Below are 26,861 nucleotides of genomic sequence, written 5' to 3'. Positions count from 1 at the left end.
TTCCCTACCTAGTGAGTCCCCCAGCAGCTTTGCTGGATTTCTGGGGTTTCTTTTTTTCTCCTACCAAGAGTGAGACTCTTTTTACCCTCACTCTTGGGCATGTTGAAGTGTGTTTTCTTGGTTAAACCTTGTGTTGAATGGGCTATGGGGTCTTTTACTCCATAGGGCCTCATGTATTTTTTTTGATGTGGGTTACACAGCACCCTCTGTGCCGTGACCCAGGGGTGTCCTAGGGACTCCCCAACATAGACTCCATACCCTGGGACTGACTACTGTCTCCCAGGGCCTGTAAAGTCACCAAAGACTTTGCTAGTCTTGAATCCTGAACAGAACCAGTACAAACCATCATATTGTGGACGTACTGGCTGGGGCAATTCGATTGCCCCAGGGTCTGTTAGTCGAGGGGGCACGTCTCCGTCCCCCCTGATCGAGTTTTGGCTGGTGGCAGTGGAAACTACTTTTTATATTCGACCGCGAATATTTCCCTATGGGATTTCCCATTGTTTTAGGCTAACACATTTAATTATTTATTTACGGTAGCCTTAAACATACCGCCGGTTTATATATTTATTATTATAACTCCGGTTGGGACTTTTTGCCAAAACTTGATTCTAAAATGGCGTTGGCGTTCGCCTCTGTAACTCTGACCCAAAGTGGAGCCCTTTGTTCCACTTTTGGCGGGCTTCTCCACAGAAGCCCTCCAAAGTGGTGCCACTCTGTCTGGGGTACTTAGGAGGGGTGGAGGGGGATTTAGGCACCCTGGACTGAGTTACCTTGGTAACTCAAGTCGCACTCCGTCCTGATTGGCCCAAGTGGTGAGCCGGCCGGCTCACCACTTAGCATGTTTGAGTGACAGCTAGGCTGGGTGAATGTGGGTTTGCTGCATAAAAGCAGGGCTTTGGGGACTGGAACTTCAGAAGTCGCCACAGGACCAAGAATCCGACGAGGGAAGAGCTGAGCCGACCTGCTTCGACGACACCACCCGGTGGAGCCCTGCTGAACCGTCTCACCACTTTTCCCGACGACCGAGGAGAACTCTTAACGGAGTGGCTCCTTCCCTTGACTGGTGGGGACAACCAGTTTTCACCTTCTTTCCGCTTCTCGAGGTATCTCGTGGCCGCCTTGCCAGTGCCAAGCACCCTGGCAACCGGAACCCCACCACTTTTACCCCAACCGCGAAAGTCGGTACAACCCTTTAACCGGAGGACTCCGCGGCTGGTTTCTTCCCGGGCAGTGCAACGACCTTCTTCTTCTGCTCTTCAGCAAGATCTTCTTCTCCCCTGACCGACGTCGAGCCTTGCTGCCACTGCCTGGAACAACTGCCACCGCTGGAGGATCCTTTCCGCTTAAGGTACCGTGTTCCGCCTGGCTTCCCTTGCCACCGACTGTACGAGGTAGTTTTAGCCCTCGGCTTTCGATCCTGGGATTGCCTGGGACACTTTGGCTAAACTTTCTGAGCCTCTCTAACTCTTTTCCGAACTCTTTTGCAAGACTTTGAATCCCTAATAACAGTGTGATCTTGGGCACATTTTCGCTCCGGCTACTCTAAGAGTGGGCCCTGCCTAGTGACTTTTGCTCACCTGTGACTTTGTGCTTCTTTGAGCCTATTGCAAGTGTTCTGGACCTTAGAGTGGTGTGTTTAACCCATTTCTGTTTCTTTTTACCCCTTTCTTTAACCTACTAGAGTGTCATCTAACGTTAAGCGCTCACCTCTGTTTTAATTAGGTGGTGTTAACCTAGAATTGTCTAGATAGGAGTAAGGGTTGAAACTGCTTTCATTATAACTGTGTTTGAAGTGTTTTTTACTATATTTTGCTAGAGTGATTTCAACTTATGTGTGTTTGATAAGGAACAAGTTACTTACCTGTAACTGTTGTTCTCCAGCATGGGTCTGGCATGGATTCACATGCTCATGCTCATGAATATTCCCCGTCGTCAGGCTGGGAATCCTCGGTAAAGAAAAAACCAGTATCAGTTTCGTTTCTGATCTGTCTTTCGTAGCAATAACCAATCACTGGTCTCTGCGTCATACTGACCACAGCCAATGACTGCCCTCTACCTAAGCACCGCCTCTGGCAGCCATCTTCAGATTTGGAAGCACGTGAAGTGGCAGTATGACCAAGTGAAGAGCCGCAGAGGGGTAGGCGGGAGGGTTCGCATGTGAATCCATGCCAGACCCATGCTGGAGAACAACAGTTACAGGTAAGTAACTTGTTCCTTCTCCAGCATGGGGTCTGGCATGGATTCACATGCTCATGAATAAAGAATACATAGCAGTACACACATGCACAACCACGGGAGGTGGCAAAGGCTCAACATTAAGCATCACATCAACTCAACATTAAGCATCTTACCTCCTCACCAGGCTCACCTCAGGCGAACAGGTTGCGCAGCACTGCTTGGCCGACCCTGGACTCCTCCCTGGAATCCCGGTCGACGCAGTAGAATTTCGTGAAGGTGTGCGTCGACCTCCACGTAGCAGCCCTGCATATGTCCAGCAGGGGCACACCAGATAGGAACGCCGTGGTAGCTGCGATCGCTCTGGTGGAATGGGCTCTCGGACGGCCAGGCAGCGGTCGGTTTGCCAACCGGTGACAGTACATGATACAGCCGGAGAGCCATCTGGAGATGGAAGCCTTCGAGAGAGCCTTCCCCTGATTGACAGGTCCAAAGTTCACAAAGAGTTGTGACGTCTTCCGAAAACCCTTCGTGCGATCCACGTAGAACTTCAGCGCTCTAGCTACATCCAGCGAGTGCAAAGTCCTCTCAGCCGGCGACGAAGGCGACGGGAAGAACACAGGTAACACCAAGGGTTCGTTGAGATGGAAGTCCGACGGTACCTTGGGCATGAAGGAGGGGTGCGTCCTGAGCACTACCCTCGTGTCGTGGAAAGTCAAGTACGGGGCCTTGCAGGAAAGGGCCTGGATCTCTCCCACTCGTCGTGCGGAGGTGATGGCCACAAGAAAAGCTGTTTTCCACGATAGAAACTTCAACGGGGCCGAGTGCAGAGGCTCGAACGGAGGTCCCATGAGCTTGGTCAGCACCACGTTGAGCTCCCACGCCGGGGCCGGAGCCTTCACCGGCGGGAACGATCTGAATAGTCCCTTCATGAACTCTTTCACCAGACGATGAGACCACAAGGACGTCCGCCCCGTGGTTCTGGTGTATCGGGAGATCGCAGCAAGATGAATCTTGATGGACGCGTGTGCCAGTCCAGCTTTGGCCAGCGTCAGCAGGTACGGCAGTACTTGGGGAGCCGTAATCCGTAGAGGGTTAATCTTCTGTGCGTGGCACCAGACAGAGAACCTCTTCCATTTGTGTCCGTAGCATTTAAGAGTCGAGGACGCCCTGGCCTTTGCAAGAACCTCTCTGCAATCGGCCGGTATGTCGTATCCTCCAAACTCTAGCGCTGCAGGAGCCAGGCCTGCAAGTTCAGCGACTTCGGGTCGTGGTGGAGGATGGCGCCTCCTTCCCTGGAGAGTAGGTCTGCGTCCGCCGGCAGCTTGATCGGCGGGGACGCTGACAAGTCCAGAAGGTCCGGGAACCATATCTGCCTCGGCCACGCAGGTGCGACGAGGATCATCCTGCACCGTGACCTCTTGAGCTGGTTGACGAGCCGGATTAGCAGAGGCAAGGGAGGGAACGCGTAGAGGAACAGGCCCTCCCAGGGGAACGAGAAAGCATCGCCCATGCTCCTCGTCTGGGGAAACCTGCTGGCGAACCTCCGGCACTTGGTGTTCGTCGCCGTCGCGAACAGGTCGATCTGGGGTGTGCCCCACCGTCGGAAGAGGCGATCCACCAGATCCTGCCGTAGTTCCCACTCGTGGCACGAGCGCAGCTCCCTGCTGAGTGAGTCGGCGATGGTGTTTTTTATCCCTGCCAGATGAAACGGCACCAGAAAAATCCCTTGGGCGACGGCCCAATGCCACAGGTCCTGCGCCTCCTTGGACAGCGCTGGGGACCTGGTTCCGCCCTGTTTCCTGATGTAAAACATGGTGGTGGTGTTGTCGGTGAAGATCCTCACCACCTTGCCCTTCAGGGACGGAAGGAAGGACCTGAGGGCCCAAAACACTGCACGGAGCTCCAGGACGTTGATATGCAGGGACTTCTCCGTCGGGAGCCAGAGTCCCCTCGCGTGCAGATTTTCGGTGTGCGCTCCCCACCCTTCCAGGGAGGCATCCGTGGTCACAGTCTCCTGGTGGGCTGGGGTCTGGAAGTCCATGCCCGCCGTCAGATGCGCGCGGGTGCCCCACCACCGTATCGCTCGCCGGAAACTCTCGTCGAGCTTGATCCTTTCTTCGAAGCTGCCCGTCGTCTGGATCCAGCGCGCATCCAGGAATTCTTGCAACGGGCGCATCCGGAGCCTGCACATGGGAATGAGGTAGATGCAGGAAGACATCATCCCGAGGAGGGACTTGATGGATCTCACTTTGGCCGCGTCGGCCACCATCATCCGTTGCACCTTGCCCAAGATGGACCTGGTCCTCTCCTCCGACGGGGAGGCCAGAAGGGACACTGTGTCGAGCCTCGCTCCCAGAAACAGTGCGACTTGCGCGGGCACCAGGTGGGATTTGGTGTAGTTCACGGAGAATCCCAGGTCCGTGAGGAGTTGGACGGTCCTTGCCGTGTGGACCACGGCGAGCTCCTTCGTCTTGGCGCGGATAAGCCAGTCGTCCAGGTAGGGGTAGACGTGAATCCCCTCGCGGCGCAGCTGCGCCGCCACCGGTGCGAGGCACTTGGTGAATACCCTGGGTGCCGACCGCAGTCCGAAGGGAAGGGCTTTGAACTGGTAATGACGCCCTTGGACCACGAACCTGAGGAATTTTCGGTGCCCCTTTAGGATTGGAATGTGGAAGTAGGCATCCTCCAAATCCAACGACGACAGGAAGTCTCCTTCCTCCAGTTGACCCAGGACGTGCTGTAAGGTGACCATCCGGAACTTCTGCGCCTTGATGAACTTGTTCAGCCGTCGCAGGTCTAGGATGGGGCGCCATCCTCCCGTCTTCTTCTTCACGAGGAAGTATCGCGAGTAGACTCCGGAGCCCCGAAGCCTCTTTGGGACGAGTTCGATGGCGCCCTTTCTGAGCATCGCCTTTACCTCCAGGAGAAGTTGAGGGACGTGAAGTTCTCTCCTGGCCACGGGGGGGACGCGCGGGCACCTTCTTTGAAACTCGAGCGCGTGGCCCCGGGCCAGGGCGTCCAGCACACAACGGTCGGTGGAGATGGACTCCCACACGCTGACGAAGCTCGCCAGCCGGCCTCCCACCGGGGTGCTTCGGTGGGGGCCCGACCCCACGGCCGGTTCAATCCTGCTTGGACGAGGCCTTGCCGCCTTGACCTCCTTGGCGACGACGGCGGGGTCCGCTAGACTTGCCTCGTCCTCTGTAGGCCTCTTGCGACGACGAGCGGGCCGCTTGACGGTAGGAAGCGAAACCGCCACCGGAACCTTTGGAGGCGCCCTTGCCTCCGCCGCTCCGAAAGGGCGTCCGTCGTTGCTGCAGGACTCCCAGGGCCCGGGCCGTCTCAGTATCCGCCTTGATGGCCTGGAGGGAATCGTCCACCGTCTTCCCAAACAGGTTGTTCCCGTCGAAGGGCATGTCCAGGACTCTGGTCTGGACGTCCTGCCGAAAATCCGTAGCTTTGAGCCATCCACGACGTCGAAGGCAAACGCCGTTGCCTAGCTGGCGGAACTCAGCGTCGGCGATGTCCGTCGCCACGGTGATGGCGTGGTCCGAAGCCACTTCACCTTCCTGGAGGATCTCAAGGGCCTCAGCCCTCTTGTCGTCCGGCAGAAAATCCAGCAGGGGAGCCATCTTGTACCAGAGCTCCCTGTCGTAGCGGGCCACGATAGCCAAGGCGTTGGCCGCTTTAATCGTCGTCGCTGCCGACGAGATGACTCTACGTCCCATAGCATCCAATTTCTTTCCCTCGCCGTCCGGCGGGGAAGTCGATGTGGAGGCCGCACCCCCCCCCGCTTTCTTCCTGGCCGCCGCGGAGACGACGGAGTCCGGGGTAGGCTGCGCCCGGAGGCATAGGGGGGCCGTGTCCGGGACCCGGTACTTCTTCTCGTACCGGTCTCTTCTAGCTGGCGTCGTGGAAGGGTTCTTGAGGAGGGAAAGGCCCTCATCCCAAATGTCGTCCAACAGAGGCACTGCGAGGACCGTCTTCCTCTTGGCCTCGCGCCGCTGATAAAGGAAGCCTTCCTTTTTCTTCTCCTCGGGGCAGAGTTGAAAAAGCTCGGAAGCCCTGGAGATCATGGAATGGAAAGATCCGATCTCGTCGGGCGGAGAAGCCCTGGTGGGGGGCGACGACGGAAAATCCTCGTCGTATGCCTCGTCGTCCGTACCCGTCGCTGCCGTGTCAGTCCCCGTATCATCCCCTCGGGTGGACGGGGAGGAGGGCTGGACGGGGCGCGACGGTTGAAAAGGAGGTGGAGGATGGATCCTTCTTTTCTTGGCAGGGGGAACACCAGAAGGTCCCGGTTCTGGATCCCCCGACGGGAGAGGTTCCTCCGTCGGTAACGGTAGCCTCGTCCTTATCTCAGTGCATAAGGACTGTATGGCCAACAAAATGGCCGCCGAGTTGTCTCGCGGCGCTGGCAGAGGGGAATCCGACGGGCGAGCAGGGGCCCCGTCGGCATCCTCGACGATGTCGTCGTCGTCGCCTGCGTCGGGACCCATTCCGACGGGCTGGTCTTGTTCCACGCCTAGGCCGTGGCTTAAGACCTCGACCAGCTCTTCTTCTGAGGTTGAGGCCGAATCTACGACGACGCCCTGCCCCCCCTTCTTCTCCACGGAGGGTTTCACGGGGGTCCTATCGATGGGCATAAAAGAAGACTCCCTCCAAGGAGGCAGGGAGATTCTGGGCCCTGAGGTCGCCACCACTGGAGTAGCCTCCACAGGCTGGGCCAGGGCTGCCGCGACCGTTTCGATAGAGGGCTTGGTCGGATGGATCAAGGCCTTCACCACCCTAGGTGCGCTCACCGCCTTGTCCTTGAGGGAGGGGGCACTGCCACGCTCCTCCTCTGCCTTCGAGCTCGACCGGGGCCTCTCCAGGAGCTTCGCCGGGTGCTCGGCCTTCCTCTTACCCGACCCAGAGCGTTGGCTCGTGGTTGATGGTGCCGGGGAGGGTGCGCCCTGCCTGGCGCCCGTAGAGCCCGACCGTTCGGCGCTCCCGGTGCCAGCGGACTCGCGGTGCTTGGCCTTATGTTGGGCCCCCGTCGCCGGGGCGCCCTCAAAGGTCTTAGAAGACCGCTCGGATTTCTTCTTCTTCTCGCCAGACGGGCTCTTACCCTGCAGCCAGTTGGCGAGACGTTGATGACGGTCCTTCATGGTCCGTTCCGACATGTTGCCGCAAAACGCACAGTCCTTCTCCACGTGCGTTTTGTCCTCATGAAGGCAGTAAAGGCAGAAAGAGTGTTCGTCCTCCTTAAAGACGTTCTGCAGCTGGCATCCAGGGCAGACCCTGAACAGCTTTCCGGGCGTCGAGCTTCCCTTCTCCTGGGCCATCTCCGAGGCCGGGCCTGAGAAGCTTCTGGAGTCCTCCGAAGCGTAGCTCGACGAAATCTTCACCCTTGAGGGGCACAGACGAATCCGACACGGGTCCCCGTAGATCGGATGTAGGATCGGTGGAGCTTGAGGCTCTTTTGACCGAAGAATCGAAGTTTTTGTGAAAAAAGCGCGAAAAAATAGCACTAACGCTCGAGAGCAATAGCACGAGGATCCCAACACATGAACGTGCGGTAAAAATCTGAAGATGGCTGCCAGAGGCGGTGCTTAGGTAGAGGGCAGTCATTGGCTGTGGTCAGTATGACGCAGAGACCAGTGATTGGTTATTGCTACGAAAGACAGATCAGAAACGAAACTGATACTGGTTTTTTCTTTACCGAGGATTCCCAGCCTGACGACGGGGAATATTCATGAGCATGAGCATGTGAATCCATGCCAGACCCCATGCTGGAGAAATAAATAACTATATACTTTTAACACCAAGCTCTGGTCAGTGTTTGCTTGTGCTATTGTGCCTGAGTACATATTGTGTATACTTTGCATACTGCCTAACTCTTCTTGAGGGAAGTCTGACTGCTCAGCCACAGCTACCAGGTAAATCTGGGTGGTGCAGACTGCTACCAAGTGGGTTTACTGCTATACCTGTAGTCTTAAATCTTTTGCAGTGGTCCCCAAGGGAACTGCACAGGTTTATGCCTAACAATCCCGCAGGGAATCAAGATGGACAATAGAAAAATGGAGGCAATCCTCACCTGGTCCTCACCCAAGTCTGTAAAGGGAGTGCAGAGTTTCCTAGGTTGCAAATTTCTACCGACGCTTCATACCAGGATTCTCACATATTGCACACACAATTAAGCAAACATCGAAAGTTCGAATGGACACCAGCGGCGGAAGAAGCCTTCTGAGCCCTCAAAGAAAAATGTACCTCAGCCCCAATACTGCAACACCCGCAGCCTGATTTACCGTACATCGTGGAAACGGACACTTCAAGCATTGCAATGGGGGCCATATTGTCTCAACAAATCCCGAAACCGGAAGCCTTCATCCCATTGTCTTTGGGTCAAGAAAATTCTCCCCAGCAGAATTAAACTATGCGATTTCGGAGAAAGAACTCCTAGCAATCAAGAGCGCACTGTGCGAATGGTAACATTACTTACTAGGAGCAAAACACACCATCACAATAATAACGGATCATCGGAATTGCAATACTTACGCTCAGCAAGAGCTCAGTCTTCAAGACAACTCCGTTGGGCCCTATCCTTAATGGAATACGACTTTGTGATCACCTACCGTCCCGGAGTTAAGAACGGGAAAGCGGATGCGTTATCCCGCATTGGCACAGGAGGGGAAGTCTACAATGCCCCTAATCCGGTGGAGATCATACCCAGCCATAAAATTCTGGGCTTCTGCATGAGCCCATCTCAGTTAAACACACTAGAGGAAACAATAAAAGGAAATATGTCTGAAAAAGACCTACAGGCTCGAGACTCGAAGGGAGATCAGTTCACCATTCAAGGCAAACTACCATATTACCAAAAACGTCTCTACGTTCCAATTAAAGATCTGCAACAAGCAATTATATCGGACTACCACAACTCGCTATTCGAAGCCCATCCAGGTATAGCCAAACCCATGAAGAAAGTGAGCAAATCTTATTGGTGGCCAACTTGGCGTGAGGATATTGCTACCTACATAGGTACTTGTGAGGTGTGTGCACAACATAAGACATCCAGGCAAAAACTAGCTGGCCTCCTTCAGCCAATCACCATTCCACCAGCGCCCTGGCACACAGTCCCAATGGACATTGTCACCGATTTACCTCATAGCTCAGGTTATAATACCATCCTCGTAGTAGTTGACCTCTTCTCCAAAATGACCCATTTCATAGCTCTGAAAGGTATTCCCTCTGCTCAGACTCTGATGCAGGTTTTTCTAGACCGAATCGTCAAGTTACACGGATTCCCCACCGTAATTGTTGCTGACAGGGGCAGCCAATTTGTATCTCGTTTTTGGAAGAAATGTTGTGCCCTGCAAGAGTAGAAATCCTATGGATGGCAGAGTATGCCTACAACAATTCAACACACTCATCAACCCAAGCAACACCCTTCTTCACTATATATGGTCGAAACCCCAGAACATATGTCTACGACCCGCCAGAAAACATTGAGATGCCCGCAGTAAAGAACCTGCATGCCAGCATCATGAAAGCAGCCAGAGAGGCCAGTAAGAACCTACAGCAAACCAAAGAAACACAGAAAAGGAACGCTGACCGACATCAACTAAAAGCCCCAGAATATAGAGTGGGAGAGTCGGTCTGGCTGGCAACTAGACACATTGCTTTAAAAGGTCCCAAAACATTTCAGCCTAGATACATTGGCCCATATACTATTGAGGCAGTGATTAATCCAGCAGCCATGATACTGGCGTTACTTCAACATATGCGTATACATCCCGTATTTCATTTGTCACTATTAAAACCAGCACACCCAGAAACACTAACTTCCACACCTCCTGCACCCATACAAGTAGGTTAAGAATCACCAGAATATGAGGTAAAGAACATATTAGCTTCTAAACTAGTATGAAAGACCCTGTATTACTTAATTGATTTGAAGAGGTACAGACCCCAGGAAAGATCATGGGAACCCAGCACACACGTGCATGTCCCTTGATTGGTGCGGAAATTCGAACTGGACTATCCGGATAAACCAAAACCCACACACACATCGTTGGGAGGGGTCTTGAGGGGGAAGACTGTCATGGGTACCAGGAAGGTAGTTGGGGCAAGTTGGGTGGAGGCTTGGCAGGCCTGGCATAGGCACACAAAAAGCCCATAGCAGATACTTTCTTTTCATTCCTTCCTGGTGTTTGTAGTAACTTCCTGGTTACCACTTCCTGTTGCCAAACAGGAAGTGTATGACAATTCATGAGCTCTCTAATGTTTGGGTGTGGCTGGCTATATAAGCCACACCCAAGATCCTTCCAGTGCTTCGTGTTGCTTACTGTGAGCTCTACCAGCAACACCCTCGCCGTGCTTCAGATCAACCTGCTTCTGCTTACCTGCTCCGGATCATCCTGCTTCCGTTTACCTGCTCCGGATCATCTTGCTTCTGCTTACCTGCTCCGGATCACCCCGCTTCTGTTTACCTGCTCCGGATCATCCCGCTTCTGCTTACCTGCTACGGTTCTACCCTCGTGCTTTCTCCATGCCGCAGCCTTCTCTGGTCAAGAGGAGAATCCTACACCGGCACCTGTAAGCACAAACAAGAACTTTGTAGCACGTGCACTTCCATAACGCTGCGCATACTCACCGAATCTTCTCGCTACGTTGGAATTCAGGTCAGTGGTCCCAGCGCTCAAAGCCCTGCAAAAGAAAGAAGAGACATTATTCATTGCGCTGGCTCAAATAACGCAGAGACATTATTCACTGCGCACTCTCTAATAACGCTGTGCATACTCACCTCAGTTTCTACTTACCAGACCACCAAGTCTCCAGAAGCGCTGAACCCAGTCTCGAGGCGCTAGCACTCCATAAACCATTCCTGCCAGGGAAAGGAGAGACATTACAAGGTGCGCTCCAAACCTACCTACCAAAAAAGCCAACCTACCAGAGGCTGACTTCTACACGCAGCGCTACTCACCCAAAACATACCGTGGCAAATAAGGGCAATACGGACAATTCCGGACACTCAACATCCACTGCGCAACATTCACTTTGTGGAAGGACTATTTAGCTAGTGAAGAAACTGGCACATTGGACACTCTGCCTTGCTGTGAAGGCACATAACAGCGTGTGGCATCAGAACTCAGCCAACAGATATTGGCACCACCTCTACGAGTGAATTGCGCCCCTGCGAGTGCAGGATGGAGTGCACACCTTACTAAAACCCAAGGTAAGCCCTTAAGGTACATCACAGCACAAAGAGAGAGAAGGGAAGGGCCCAGGGGAAAACAGGTGAATTCAGGTCGGAGTGTACATCTTGTATTTGACAGGTGGTCCTCCGAGTCAAAGTAGGCTTATCCATCGCTCCTGCAGAGACACAAGTAAGTGTGACACATTGTTAAGCCGTCTTTGTTCTGCTTCCCCTGCCTGCTGTTTGGAGGTGAGACAGCTTGAACAAAAACAGGAGTCACTGGCTAGAGACCTGAATCATGCAAATCTCATATTGAGAATATATTACAGCTGCGCATGGTGGGAAGTGTTAACATTGCAACACAGTTGGACAATGCCAAATTGCCGGAACGTGGTTAAGCATAATGAGGATGTGGATACAAATTGATACATCTTGTCAAAGCTAATAGACTTGTGTGCGCTTTAGCGGTGCATTTGAATTAGCTTTACATGGTCACGATGAAACTGAAGATTCGTTGAATCATGGGATATTTAGAGTCCTGGTGGATTTTGTATCCAGCATAGACAGTGAAATGGAACTGCATTTGAAGAATGCAACAGTATTTAAGGGCACTCCAAAAACAATTCAAAATGAGCTACTGGACTGCATGCTCACGGTCACTAGAGATCATTGTAGAGCAGCTAAAAAATAAATTTTGTGGCTGTTCAGGCAGACGATGCAACCTATGTTTCCTCAAAACTCAGTGTGTGCTAGTCTATCGCTACTCTGATGAACAATTCAGAATTGTTGGAAGGTTTTATGGATTTACTCATTTGAAAGACTCTAATGTGCAAACCATTGCTACTGCCCTAATGGAACAATAGGACACAGTTTTCCCTAAAGATTGCCACAAAAAGAAAGTAATTGTGCAAACATATGATGGTCCGAATGTCACGAGGGGGGTGTCTAGTGGCGTTCAAAAGAAAGTAGCTGAAGTGTATCCAAATGGCCATTATGTACTTTGCTATACACACCAGCTGAACCTCAACATGGAACAAGTTGTTTCCAAAATATCAGAAGTTAGCATTTTCTTTACTGATATCGCTGGCTTGTGTGCATTTTTTTCTCGTTCTCCAAAAAGAATCAAAGTTCTAGATGAGGTATCAGATAAAACACGTATTTAACAATATTAAGGGATTTACTGTGCATGAAGTCCAGGGATTCATTAGAACTGAAAGAGGAGTTCCTTTTCTTCCTTTTTTTTGTTCAATAACATAATGCCCCATGTTGACTTTCAATATAACCAGCTTCAGAAGCGAAATATTGATTCTGTGTATGTGCAGAAAGCCACCGCAACTTTTATCAAGTACATTAACAGAGTACGTGAAAGCACTGACAATTTGGAAGCTAAACTTCCACCAGCGGCAACTTTTGCATGTCGCTTGCACCAGAGGCAACTTTTGTATGTTGCACTATAAGTATGACCACTTTAAATCGTTTGGCAAAAGAAGTATGTGACATCATAGTTACACACACCCAAGATCCCTTCGCATTACCTAAACACTTGGAGGGGGCCAAATTGTTGCAGAGTGACCTATTTCAAATACATGGGCAGTCTTTTCCCAATGATGCACTGACTGCAACTGTCCAAGCGTAGCCCATGTTAAACAAGGAAAGACTGTGCACTGAGCTTTCAATTGTTATGAGAGACCAGAATTCTTTAGTGCAAGTGGGGAAATTTCTTTATTTAAATTGTTCATCGAAAAAAAAATCTCGAAGAAGCATTTTGTGAGACAATGTATTTATTAAAAATTCTGATCACTACACCCATGACAACAGGTGAGTTGAAGCCTCACCTGCGGACCCCCGATTGCAGCTGGGGGTGATATGGCTCTAGTGCCCCCCGAGCAGTGGACACTGGAAACTAGCTGTCTCCCCCAATCGGCACGAAACAAAGACCCGCCCATTCAGTGGCCTGATGCAGCCGTAATATCAGGACAGCCACCGACAGAACGAAAGGTGCGCCCAGGTTCGGGCACCCAACTCCCACACAGAAGGTGAGAGTGGCAGCAAGGCGGAGCAGGAAGAGGCAGAGTGCAGAGGGAAGGCAGATTGCCACTCAAGGGGAAGCAGTGGACCCCCATTGGCCCTATCTGGTCTGCAGGCATCAGGGCCATCCAGGAGGCAATAAGCCTAGTTAAGGCGCGCAAAGGGTGAGACAAGATCCGCCGCCACCCTCAACCACCCAGGAGGCACCCTGCTTAAACCAGTACATGGGACCCGCGTCTCCCCTGGCGGACGGCCCAGAAGCTTGGCAAGGGGGGAGGAGAGGATGCCGCTTAGAGGGACACGGCCTCCGACCACAGCGGCCGCTCCCCCAAATCGACGGGAAGATACAGAAGCCCTCAATCATCCCGGGAGGCTGGGCGGACCCACCACCAGCCTCGGCCATGTAACATGCCACGATGAGGGCGCACCGCCTCTCCACCACAGCAACCAAACACCCGAGGCTACCCACATGGAAAGCTCTCTTCCCCCTGTAAGGAGAGGATAAGAACAGGTCTGGGATGTGGAATCAATGGGGGGACTGCATTCATCATTTATTTATTTATTTTTATTTATTTCATTTGTTATACACGTCCAGGATCCGGAGGTATCACAGCGATAGATTACATACAGTGAGGCATAAGTAGTTACAGTACAGTCCAGTTAACAGTAGTTACGTAGGTAATCATGAATTTTTCTTAAAAAGTGTGGTTTTTACTTGTTTGCGAAATGTAAGGTAGGAAGGTTTGTTCCTGATGGTGGGAGGGAGCGAGTTCCATAGTGTGGGTGCAATGACAGTGAAGCAGGAGCTCCCTGATTGTTTTCTGTTGCATCTAGGTTTAGTTAGTGAGATGGAGGAAGATGAGGGTAAGGTTCGTGGATTGGGTTTCTTGGAGATGCGGTGCATGAGATGGGGGGGCTGTGTTGTAGAGGTAGCGGTGGGTGGTGAAGAGTATTTTAAAGTCGATGCATGTTTTGATGGGAAGCCAGTGTGATTTGTATCTGATTTGGGAGATGTGCTCTGAGCGTTTGAGGCCCAAAACTGCTCTGAGGGCGTTGTTCTGTGTGAGTTGTAATTTATTGAGATTCTTGTTGGAGGTCCTTGCTAGGATGGCATTGCAGAAGACAAGTTTGCTACCGACTGTTGCTCTAGCAAGAGTGAGGCATTTGCTAGGGGTGAAGAATTTTTTGGAGAGATTGAGGAGTTTGGTTGAGTATGCAGCGGAGGCGGGCATTGCTTTCACGTGTTTGTTCAGATTGAGTTCTGCATCTAAGTAGACTCCTACAGGCCGATTCATGGAATGAATGTGCGCTGAAAAAACAGCGCACGTGTGCGAAAACGTGCGATTCACAGTGAAATAGCGAAAATCTCAGTGCAAGTGCAATTATCGCATAGAAAACAGCGCAGATCTATTCATGGAAGTCCGTGCATGCGCAAAATGTGGGATGTGCGCTGAAAAAGTGCGCGGCGGACGCTGGCGCACAGGTCATTGAACGCCGTGCGATAAGGCCACAGGGAATTCGCACATAGCGCGGCGCACATAACAAAAGTAGGCGTAACACGGGGCGTTACACGCAGAATGGGGAACAACTCGTGAAAATGTGGGCATCACGGGGGAAGTACAGGAGGCACGTGCGCGGAACGCCCACAAGCTCGCCTACAACGCGTATTCATGGAATCGAATAGGGAAAAACAGCGCACGGCCAAAGACGCGCACAAGCCCATACATGTCCGCCACACGAAAGCAGGCGGTAGCGTCCCTGCGCAGGCAAAAAATGTGCGCCAAATTGTGCGCTAACATAAAGCACCTATATACAGCTCTGATGAATGTCCCATACTGGGCCCTCTTGGACAAATGACGTGCAAAGGGGTATGCGACAAACACGGACACCCGCGGGGGTGCGCGAGAAGTTCTACACGCGATTGTGCTGGGTGCGTTTATTTCAGGGGTGCGCAAGAAGTTCCACACGCGATCGGGCCTGGGGGAGCGTGTGCGTGTATTTCAGAGGTGCGTGAAGTTTTACACACAAATGGCCTGGGTGCGTGTATTTCAGAGGTGCGCGAGAAGTTTCACAAGCGATTGGCCTGGGCGCATGTATTTCAGAGGTGCGCGAGAAGTTTCACACGCGATTGGCCTGTGCGCGTGTATTTCAGGGGTGCGCGAGAAGTTCCACATGCGATCGGACCTGGGGGAGCGTGTGCGTGTATTTCAGAGGTGCGCGAGAAGTTCCACACGCGATCGGGCCTGGGGGAGCGTGTGCGTGTATTTCAGGGGTGTGCGCAAAGTTTTACACGCAAATGGCCTGGGTGCGTGTATTTCAGGGGTGCGCGAGAAGTTCCACACGCGATTGGCCTGGGCGCGTGTATTTCAGAGGTGCGCGAGAAGTTTCACATGCGATTGGCCTGTGCGCGTGTATTTCAGGGGTGCGCGAGAAGTTCCACACGCGATCGGGCCTGGGGGAGCGTGTGCGTGTACTTCAGGGGTGTGCGCGAAGTTCTACACGCGAATGGCCTGAGCGCGTGTATTTCAGGGGTGCGCGAGAAGTACCACACGCGATCGGGCCTGGGGGAGCGTGTGCGTGTATTTCAGAGGTGCGCGAGAAGTTCCACACGCGATTGGCTTGGGCGCGTGTATTTCAGAGGTGCGCGAGAAGTTTCACACGCGATTGGCCTGTGTACGCAATTCCATTGGACCAAAGGCCCTGACAGCGCAGGCGTGTCTGTGTCATGACACACGCGGGCGTTTCCCTGTCCCCGGGGGAATGTTACAAGACCAAAAACTGCACGTCCGAGTGTCAGCCTGCGTAATTGGAGGATAGGGCCTCAGTGCGTATACACGGAAGTGACGTTGGACATGTGGTGCGGTTTAAAAGGTACGTGTAGTACGTCATTTCCTTGTACGTGCTTCTCGTGGAGAGCGAGTGGGTGAAATCTGTACTTCTTGTTGGTTCACACGCGATTTACTTCACAGCGTTTCTAGTTCGTACTCCCTGTTACCTGTCAGTATTTTTCTGATTTTCTCTTCGACCTGTTTCCTCAAACAGCGTTGACTTCTCCTTTTGTCCTGTCTCCTCAGACAGTGTACAAATCTTCTTTTGGCGGGGGTGTTGCTAACGCGCACACGCGTGTATTTTTCACGCTCTTTTCCCAGGCAGACGGTGAGTCGCGCACGTATTTACCAACTGTGCTAGCCCCGGGCGTAGCGTACCCCTTCAGAGGTCATTGTAGGCTGCGTGTGACACGCATACGTTCATTTTTGTGTTTCTGGGTGCCACAGAGTAGTGCGGGTTCCTTTTACCACGCACGTGGTCTACGAGGGGTTGCGTGCACGTCATTTTCTGTTTTAGGGGTGCCTGTGCGTTGCGTGAACCGTCAACTTTCCCCAGGGGTTCCATACAGCCTTGCTAGAGCACTTGGGTACGAATTCCATCTAGTACCCCACCCCTTTGACCCCCAATTGCCCAGGACAATTGTCTACTGCAACTCCCATACGCACAACTCCATCAGTGCCATGGCTGGGAGGCGAGCAAGCGGTAAGGGTGGCAAAGGTGGCCGAGACTCAAGAGGTGGGCGTGGTGGGCGCGGTAGGGGACGTGGCCAGGATTTGCAGACCACCCCTAGCCCTCCACGTGTGGAGGACCAGTCAGGGACACACATCCCCCCCCCCCATGGTTGAGGGAAACGTGGCTGACACCATCCCTGCTCAGCCCTTGTTGGACCGGCCCGTTGTGGCACCTGACCTAGCACAGGGTGACTCCCAGGCTGACTTTCAGGTCGCCAAGTCTAGGCCACGGGTGGCGGCACAAGCCAGTGTCACCAGGCCATGTGGTACAGGGGCAGCCATGTCATCTGCTGCCCCGAGTAGGCGGGGTGGGGAGGCTGCAGGGGCAGCTGCAGCTCCGTCCACCCCAGCTCTGACTCTCCCAGCCAGGACAGTGTTGGTCCCGGTACATCAGACTGAGGTTCCCCCTGCCACCATCACACTTCAGCTAATGCCTGCAGAAAGTCATGTGGTCAGTGTGCCATCGCACACTACTACTACACAGTCCACCGGTGCTCCTGCCTCTAGTGTCCAGAGCGGCGTAGGGCACTCCGGATCCCCACCACCCACAAAAAGAAAGAGGAAGAGTGCTCGTCCAGTACAGGCTGATAACCCCGACTCGGACCTCCTGGGTGGCCTCCCCCACCCCCCCTGGCCCACACATGGCCATTTTTTATTTTTGATTTTCGATTTTTTGTTGCAGTGCGTTGCCTTGTGGCTCCCGTGGGCATCCACTGTATTCCGGCTTGGCACATGCAGGCTTGTCCTGAGTTTGGGTTAGATGCTTGGGTTCGTGAGACACACACCCCTCCTGCTTCCCGTTTCCATGGGCTTGCAAAGGGTGTGCCCAAGTGACCGTGACTTACACAGTGACGTTGGACTCCCACGACATGTGTGGGCAGTCTGTAGTCAATGCTGTGTATACATTCCTAGTGCATATTGTTGTTGTATTGTGCACAGCATGGTGTATTGATGTGTGCTTGTGCATCCATGTCTCCCTCCTAATTTGCAGGTTCATTCCTCATGTCTTCACAAGGCCGTCCACTTTGGAGATGGAGTTCATGTTGTGAGCAGTGGACTTCCAGATGTGCGTGGCAACACTGTACAGTTGGAGGTGGTGGATGTGCTGGCATTCTCATGTTGTAAGACTACGTATCCTTTACCTTAGTACTGTCATGTTTATGCTATGTCGATTGTATTGTGGTAAGTATTTGGTCATGTGTGTTGTTATTTCTACATTTATGTGGGCATATTGTGTGTGGCCAGTTTCCATTAGGGACACTGTACTTTGTGACACTTGTCATGTTTGGGGGATGACTTTGTTTGCTCTCACATGGCATGTCATGCCATGGTGTGTTGGGTGGCGGCAACTGACACAAAAAGGAGAGGTAGGAGGATATTTATACTGCTACACCAAACATTCCTCCAAACTAGGGAAACAACCCTTTACAAACATACAAAAAGTTTGGTGAGCAGTGTGTTGTTCAGGTGTTGCATCTATCAAAAACCAAATCAGGTATCGTGCACCACGCATCAAAGGAATTTTATTCTCCACAACGGAATATCGAAACATATAGCCTGGTTAGTACTACTCTGTAGACTTACAGAGAGAAAAAAATCATGTCATAGTATAAAACAGTTTTTATTCAATAATTTATCAATAGATAAAAGAAAAGAATTGTTCTCAAATACAATTCATCATTCATAAACACAATACAATAAAAACATGTAAACAATGCATCACACAACCTCAAACAGATACTATATGAGTTACAGTGGCATAAAAAAGGAACCAATATTGTTCGGGTTCCACCCTACAGAATACAAAAAGGAATCTATAGTTATAAGAAAATATTAGATTAAATAAGCTGAACAGTCTAGGGTCAGCTAATTCGCCCACACTGTGCTCCACGCTAAATTGCACCAAAGTACTCACACTGCATCATACACAATCAACCCGACATGTTTCATTCCTCATACATATTCACATTCATCTACTAAATTCAAGGGAAATTCATCAGGGGCTCATATTCAAGGACAAACACTATTCACAAGAGAACAATAATATATATAGGTAAAAAGTTGAAGCAAGACGGCTCAACGGCCGTTGTATTTATGAAGAAAAGGCTAGGCAAAGCCTTCTGACATAGTCCAAGGCTGGTCGCCGATATGCACTGTGATTGTGCTGCTACGGTGCAGGGCCGAGCTGGGTTGATGGATGCAGTAAAATTGTTCTTGTCACCAGCTCCTCACTTACTGAACAGGCCAAAAGAGGATGCTTGCCACCTTCTTAAAATTGGGTTAGATCTCAATTGAACTCATTTCAACGAATATCTCATTGTTGGGTGTAGACAGGCCTATCAGGACTGTTCCCACACAATTAAGAAGGACTGTTGATCAGGTCTGTGCAATGTTAAATAGGTCAGTCAAAAAGGGGGGGGGGGGGGGTTGCACCCAAAGTTATGCTGGATTAGATCGAGTCACTTAAACATCCGCCCGGCATTTAGTGACGGTACACAATCCCAAAAGCAGATCATAATTAAGGTCGAAGCAACGGGTCCTGTTATTGAGAGTTTGAAATCTCATGTGGCCGAACGTCCTCGGGACGAGATCATTATACTCCCCTCATTGCGCTGTGGCTCTCGGTACGTATCGGCACTCGAATCCTGAAGGGTGGCGGTGCTGGGGAGGGGTTGGGTGACATGGCACTGTTGTCATGTTGTATCTTGCAAGGGGTTCATGATTTTAGCAGCACAGAAGTGTGTCTTTTGAACACAGCATTGGTGGTGTTTGTGTAGGTAGGGAAGCACACAATGGAACACTTCCAGATGTACAATCTCAGGCTGGTATGGTTGTGACAGTTGACTGTCCATTGACACATCATAATTGTCAGTTACAATCATCATTGATTGTCAGCTGGTATGTGCCAGGGCTGTGTGCACTCCACAGGGGTGTGATTTTATGTGAAGTAATTAGCCACGAGCTGCGTACGGGCTGCCTCACCCCGTGCCCTTTCCCCTCCCATGCGCAGCGGGCATGCATGTGGTTGGGGATGTGAGGGCACCACCATGTCCACGGCCAGGCCCCGGCGTGTTTCAACGTTGTGCAGGACACATGCTGCCACTATGATCCTGCACACTACTGGGGGAGCGTATAACAGCTGCCCGCCAGAACGGTCAAGGGAGCGGAAGCGTGACTTGAGCACTCCGAATGTGCGCTCCACGATGCCCCGGGTTGCAATGTGGGCTGTGTTGTATCTTACCTGGGGTGGCGTGGTGGGGTTCCGAATTGGCGTCATCATGTGGGTGCTGAGAGGGTAGGCACTGTCCCCTGGGGAGGTGGTGATGGGTATCATTAGTGGGGTTGTGACATTACTCAGTATCTGACATGCATGCATGCGCAGTGGCATTTATACTCACCGAGCAGCCATGTATCGCCATGCCGCCCAGCTTCTATGTCCTGGTTTAGTGTAGGCATTCTGTAGATGAAACTGTCGTGGGTGGAGCCTGGATAGTTGGCGTATACTGAGGTGATGATTCCCTTGGCATCACATACTACCTGGACGTTAATGGAATGCCAGTGCTTGCGGTTTCGATAAGATGTGCTCAGTTGCCCTGGGGGGACGTAGAGCTACATGGGTGCAATCAATGGCACCTAGCACTTTGGGGAATTGTGCCACTCTGTAGAAATCCTGTGCGACAGCCTGCCTTTCTACAGGTGTTCTGGGCAGGTATATGTGCCTGCGGACTGATGGGCGTGCAGTGATGATGGCCAAGACCTGGTGTAGGCAGCGTGACTGCGTGGCCTGTGACACCCCCCCACTATGGCACTTGTCCGCTGAAATGATCCAGTGGCCAAGAAGTGCAGTACATTAAGGACCTTCTCCAGGGGGCTGAGTGCTTGGGAGCACAGGGTGGTTGATGTGAGGTCATCCTCCCACTCACTGACCAGGTCGAGTATTATGTGAGGTGGAAACCTGTACCTCCCATACACATGGTCATCAGGCATCCCAAAAAGGCTGGTTCTGGGTGTAAAAATTCTGGCCCTGACTATCCTCCTCCTCCTCCTGCGGTATCCCACGGCCACTGCTGCTAGGAACGGTATATTCATCCTGGCGTTTGAGCTTGTTTGTTGTTTGCGTGCACTTTTATTCTGTGCGGGTCGACGTACGCCTACTTCCTGCTGGCGTACGTGTTTCCGGATTGGCCACATTCGATTCCATGAATACGTGTTGTAGGCGAGCGTGTGAAACTTCCCACGCACCCTTGGAATACACGTACCCAGCCCAATCGCGTGTGAAACTTCCCGCGCACCCCTGAAATACCCGCACCCAGCCCAATCGTGCGTAAAACTTCTCGCGCACCCCTGAAATACCTGCACTCAGCCCAATCGCGTGTAAGACTTCCTGCGCACCCCTGAAATACACGTACCCAGCCCAATCGCGTGTGAAACTTCTCGCGCACCCCTGAAATACCTGCACTCAGCCCAATCGCGTGTAAGACTTCCTGCGCACCCCTGAAATACACGCACGCGCTCACCCAGGCCCGATCGCGTGTGAGACTTCTCGCGCACCCCTGAAATACACGTACCCAGCCCAATCGCGTGTGAAACTTCTCACGCACCCCTGAAATACACGCACACGCTCCCCCATGCCCGATCGCGTGTGAAACTTCTCGTGCACGCGTGTTCCCGAGACCCGTAATACACGTTCCCCGCTTTGCATTTGCTGTTTGCCAGTCCGGTGAACTGGTCCAGGGTTGGCGCAGCCCTTGGCGATGGTTTTGCGATCTTGATGGCTTTTCCTTGCGCGAAGGCGTTCTTGGGGGCGTAACTGGTGCTGCTGCAGGCTCTCTGCGCCACATCTGCTTTTGGAGGCGAGAATCCATGAATACGCTGTGCGCGGAAATTGATTTTATCGCACGCGGCTGGTGCAGACATTCGCACGGGCACGCTGTGCGCCAGCCGCGTGCGACACTTTTGTGAGGAATTACATGAATCGGCCTGCTAGTGTTTTCACATGAGAGGAGACAGGTATGCTGTTTCCGTCAATGATGAAGGCAGAGTAGGCAGGATCAAGATGTTTGAGGTGGTGGGGGGGATCAGACAATGAGTAGCTAGGTTTTATCATCAGTTAGGCATAGGTGGTTTGTCATCCATGCCTGTATGATGTTGTAGATGTGATTGATGTTTACGCAGTCGTGGTCATAGGTGCCAGATAGTTTGGGGAGGATCTGTGTGTTGTCAGCGACATTGGTGTAAGGGATAATGAGGTTATCAAGGCAATCAAATAGAAAGGTACATCACATGAAGACCTAAATTAGTAACTACAAAAACAAAGCTAGGTCCAAATGTGAAAACTTACCACTCTACAGCCATCTTTATAAACAACGCTGATATGACACACTTCGATATCTTAAAGAAAAAGAGAACAGTGAGAATTATACATTAATTTCATAAAGGTTAATAATGTACAGTATCTGAAAGGCACATTAATAGTATTTAAACCACAAACGGCTAATCTTTCTGCAAACTTCCAACTAAAGAAAAGAGACCAGATCTAGGATAGAGCTCTACTTCAGAAGAATAGGGACTGGAAATAGGCATTGGTCAGATAACATCACAGAGCTAGAAACTGACACATTTAGCCAACAACACTAGACAATATGTAATTTAGCATGCAGTGGCAAGATTTGTTAAAAGAAAATCTGTATTATGATGTTACAGTAGTGACATTATGGTTAAAGTTACATGACACTTTGCATGGTAAAATGAAAAATGTTTCCGTTCAACTTTTGGCCCAGTCCTCAACAGTTCACCAAATTCATCAGCAGCTGTTCTGACCAGAGGCGGACATTCATGCCAAATTCACAGAAGTTTCATTCTTCATTCTTAGCATTGTATGAAGCACAACTATAATAAAACAACTCATAGCTTTGAAATAAATGTAACAGTGACACAAATGAACAATGAATGGTGCATAGCATTCAGTGCTAATACATATACCATTGAAAAAGCGTGGCACTGAAACAAGTGTAGCATTGAAACAGACAATAAACAAGCATAGCAATCACTATTCAAAGACACAGCTAACACTGAAGGGCGCATGTAGTGTTAGGACACACATACCTTAGAGCAGTCCTAAGACATGCACATACCTGAGACGGAAATGCAAACTGTTCTAGGACACAAGTGTACATGCAGAGTTGAGACTGACAAAGATGTGTGCAGTACTGAAACAAGTGCATGTGCAGCACTGCGACATGCTTGCATAGCACTGAGACTAACACATGCACAGAAAAGCCGCAAAGGGAACAGCAACACAGACATGCATGTGCAGAACTAGGGCACAGAGAAATGCAGAGGTAGGGATCATGAGTGACTGCGTATGACATAAGCACACACACACAAAAATGGAGTGCATCTAAAATTTTAAAAAATACAATCCACATCAGAAAGAACGCAAACTCACACACACACTTGCCGAGTTCTTTGGCCATACTTTTTGCTCTTCTTCCTGCCTTCTAAGGCCAGGAAATCCCTTATAAGGTCATGCATTTGCCCGGGAAAACTGCTGCTCCGCGGGCTAGTGATGCCTTTGTGTGTGCTTGGCCCAGGAAGGGGGTGGGACTGTCTGATCCCATTCCACATCTTTGGTACCGGAAAGCCTAGATGTTTGGCATGAGTGATACCCACAGTGGGCCCTGATTATACCACTGCTGGCTGTTTCAATGGTGCATTGGTGGACTTAGACTTGCTTCTAGCCAGAATGGAGGATAAGAAGGACTCCTGCAGCCCTTTCTGGAGATCAGCGTTGGAGCCAAGTAGCCTGTGTAGACGAACAGCCGACTGAAGATCAGCCAACTGAAGATCCGTGGATGACTCACGAAGAGGCCCAGCATCCCTTCTGTTTGGCTGGCTGACGCCCTGCTGGACTACCTGATCTGTCAAGGTCTGGAGCAGTGCTTCAACCCTTGGACTGGTTGGTACAACCAGTCTCGACGCATTCCCGAGGATGCAGATGTCCTGTGTCCCTGGACCATCCAGAAGACTGACAAGTTCTCCACTGAGCTAGCTCAGAAGAAATGTCGCTGTTCCGCTTTCGTTGATGGAATGTTCGTGATCGTCAGCTTGAGGTGTAAGTTGCCTTCCTGATGATTTTCAGCCTCCCAGCTTCAAGAGATCCTGCTCTGTAAGTATTCTTCAACCGTGACTGGAAGGAAGCCTGCCGTCACCTGTGTGCAGTAGCAATAGCTGGAACTCACCATCTCGTGAATTGTCCTGAAGCGGTCTACATTGGTGCCTTCTGCATTACTTCTTTTCAAAGGGTTGCACTCTGCTCCTGGAGCGACCGGAAGAATCCTTGCACCTTCAGCTTCTGAAGCGACAGCGGGAAAGCCTACCTCCAGCAACCCCCAGTCGACCCACCTAGTCATCTGGGAAAATCAGAGTCAAGGGGGGTAAGTGATTGCAACGTATTCACCTCCTCCTGTTCTCAATAGAATAAACTTTAGAAATAAACACCCTGCAACCTCTGCTTCCCTAGTTCAGTATTTTTGTAGTAGGTATTTTATACTAGACTGAATGCACACTGCGCATTTAGTCTTTTATATATGATATTTTCGTCCAATCCTGATTATGTCCTAGCCAGATTCCCCATCTTTGATAGACACCCATATGACTTATAAAGAAGGAGGTGGCAACAATGGATTTTTCTTTGTGGTTAATCTTGTCTGAAGCAGCTTTCCCAAACCTAGTGTCCTGACCAGACAAGGTGCCTAGACAGTAATGTTTTGAAAAGGTGAGTATCGGAGATCAAGTTGCACCATTACAAATGTCCTGCAGGGGTACACCTCTTTGCAGAGCCCAAGTGGCTGCCACTCCTCTGGTGGAATGTGCCCTTAGATTTTCAGGGACATCTGTCCCACCCAAAGTAGAACATTCTGAAATACACAGAATGATACAGCGTGACAAAATGTGTTTCGTTACGGCCTGACCTAGTCTGTGTCCAGTAAAAGCCACAAAGAGTTGATCATCTTGCCTGGCATTTGCCATCCTGGAGATATAAAAAAGTAGAGCCCTTTTAGGGTCTAGGCTGTGCAACATCTCTTCCTCCTTGGAAGGATGAGGAGGTGGATAACATGCTGGCATGGTAAATGTTTGTATCAGATGAAATTCGGACACCACCTTTGGAAGGAAGGAGGAGCAAACCCTCAAAACTACCTTCTCCTTGGAAAATATAGTGAAAGTAGGTTTAATGGTAGAGTTTGTAGCTCACTCACTCTGGGAGCAGAAGTAATGGCTACTAGAAAGATTGTCTGAAAGGTTAATATCCTGAGTGGACAGGCATTGAGAGGTTCAAATGGAGCTCCCATCAATAAAAAATGTTAGTACCAAGTTCAGATCCCAAGCTGGAACTATGAAAGGGACCGGTGGGAAAATATTTGTCAGTCTCTTGAGGAATTTAAGGACAATGGATATTTTAAAATAAGAGCCTTGCTTTGGCATGCTTTTTAAGATGGATAATGCTGCCAGTTAACCCTTGGCAGGAGCCACCTACACCCGTTGATGCACGCAGGTGTATTGCAAGTGAAAAGATCAATATCTTTAACCCTAGAGAAGCTACAAAACGTGTTCCAATGGCAGCAGTATAGTGCTTTGGTTGCTGGTCTTCTGGCCGAAAGCCACACCTCCATCACGTCTTCCGGGAGGTCCCAATCTTTGCATATTAACGTCTCAGAATCCAAGAGTGACGGTTCAGAGTTCTGATTTCTGGGTGAAGATGATGGCCTCCCTCTTGTGAGAATAGGTCCACTCTCTGGGGAAGACAGAAAAGAGGGCAGATGGACATGTCCTGAAGTGCTGGGTACTACATCCTCCGGCCCAATCCGGAGCAATCAGGATCATGGACTTCCCGAACTTCCTCAACCTCCTGATGACAAGAGGAATGACAAGGACTGGTGGTAACACGTACAAGAGTGAAAAGTCTCAGTCCAATATGAACACGTCCCCCAGAGCTCCTCAATGAGAAAATTCACTGGGGCAGAACAGGTTGCATTTCCCACTGATAAGGGACGCAAACAAATCTACTTGAGGGGTTCCCCACAGGGTGAAGATCTTTAGAAAGACTTCCCAAGCCAACGCCCACTTGTGGGAGACTACTCTGCCTGCTCAGAGCATCCACTGTTGTATTCTCTTCTCCAGCCGACAGCCACCAGAGAAATCCTGTTTTGTAGCACCCAAAGCCAGAGCTGCATTGCCACCATGCCCAGTGGTAGTGACCCTACACCTCGACTTTTGTTGAGGTTATGCATCGCCACTGTGTTGTCTGTCATTATTAGGATGTTCTTCCCCTGTATGGATGGCAAAAAGGCCATCAGCGCCAGTCTGATCGCCATCAGCTCCAAAAGGTTTATGCGTAGTCTTGATTCTAGTGGGGAACAAAGTCTGCTGATCGTGAGATCGCTCATGTGAGCTCCCCATCCAGTAAGGTAAGAATCAGTGACTACAAATATCAGTGGCCAGGGTTGCCAAAAATGTTCCCCCCATCATCACATTGTCTTTTCCAGGGCCACCACAGGAGATCCAGTGTGACCTTGCTTTGGACCTGAAAAAGGTCAGTCATCCTGTCTAAGAATTGTGACCATTGGGATCTGAGGGCCAACTGGAGGGAGCTTCTTAGGCGGGTTTCTGGCATCAGAACAATGCGGGATGCCATGGGGCCAAGCAACTTTAAAAGAAATTCAAAAGGCGGTAGATGTTGGGCGTTCTGAAATTTCATCACCTTCTGCAAGATATGTTGACCCCTCAACTCGGGGAGCAAAGCCTTCCCAGAGGAGAGTCCAGGACTGCTTCAATGAATTGCAGCTTTGGTAAAGTGTCACCTTGAAATTTTTGAAAATGAGGGAGAAGCCCATTTTGTGTAGAGAGTGACA

General features: G+C 50.9%; 1 protein-coding gene across 2 annotated transcripts in view; it reads right to left on the bottom strand.

Moving 5' to 3' along the window:
- The window catches only part of GSAP (gamma-secretase activating protein), a 2,819,616-nt gene that overhangs the window by 2,216,281 nt on the left and 576,474 nt on the right, over positions 1–26,861 (bottom strand). For both annotated transcript variants that reach the window (XM_069628052.1, XM_069628053.1), the window contains exon 8: positions 22,292–22,341. In XM_069628052.1, the coding sequence (XP_069484153.1) occupies positions 22,292–22,341 (50 nt within the window). The remainder of the gene's footprint in view (positions 1–22,291; positions 22,342–26,861) is intronic.

This window comes from Ambystoma mexicanum, chromosome 12 (genome assembly GCF_040938575.1).
Source record: "Ambystoma mexicanum isolate Mex_15411 chromosome 12, UKY_AmexF1_1, whole genome shotgun sequence".
NCBI lineage: Eukaryota > Metazoa > Chordata > Amphibia > Caudata > Ambystomatidae > Ambystoma > Ambystoma mexicanum.
This window is presented reverse-complemented; position numbering and strand designations above follow the sequence as displayed.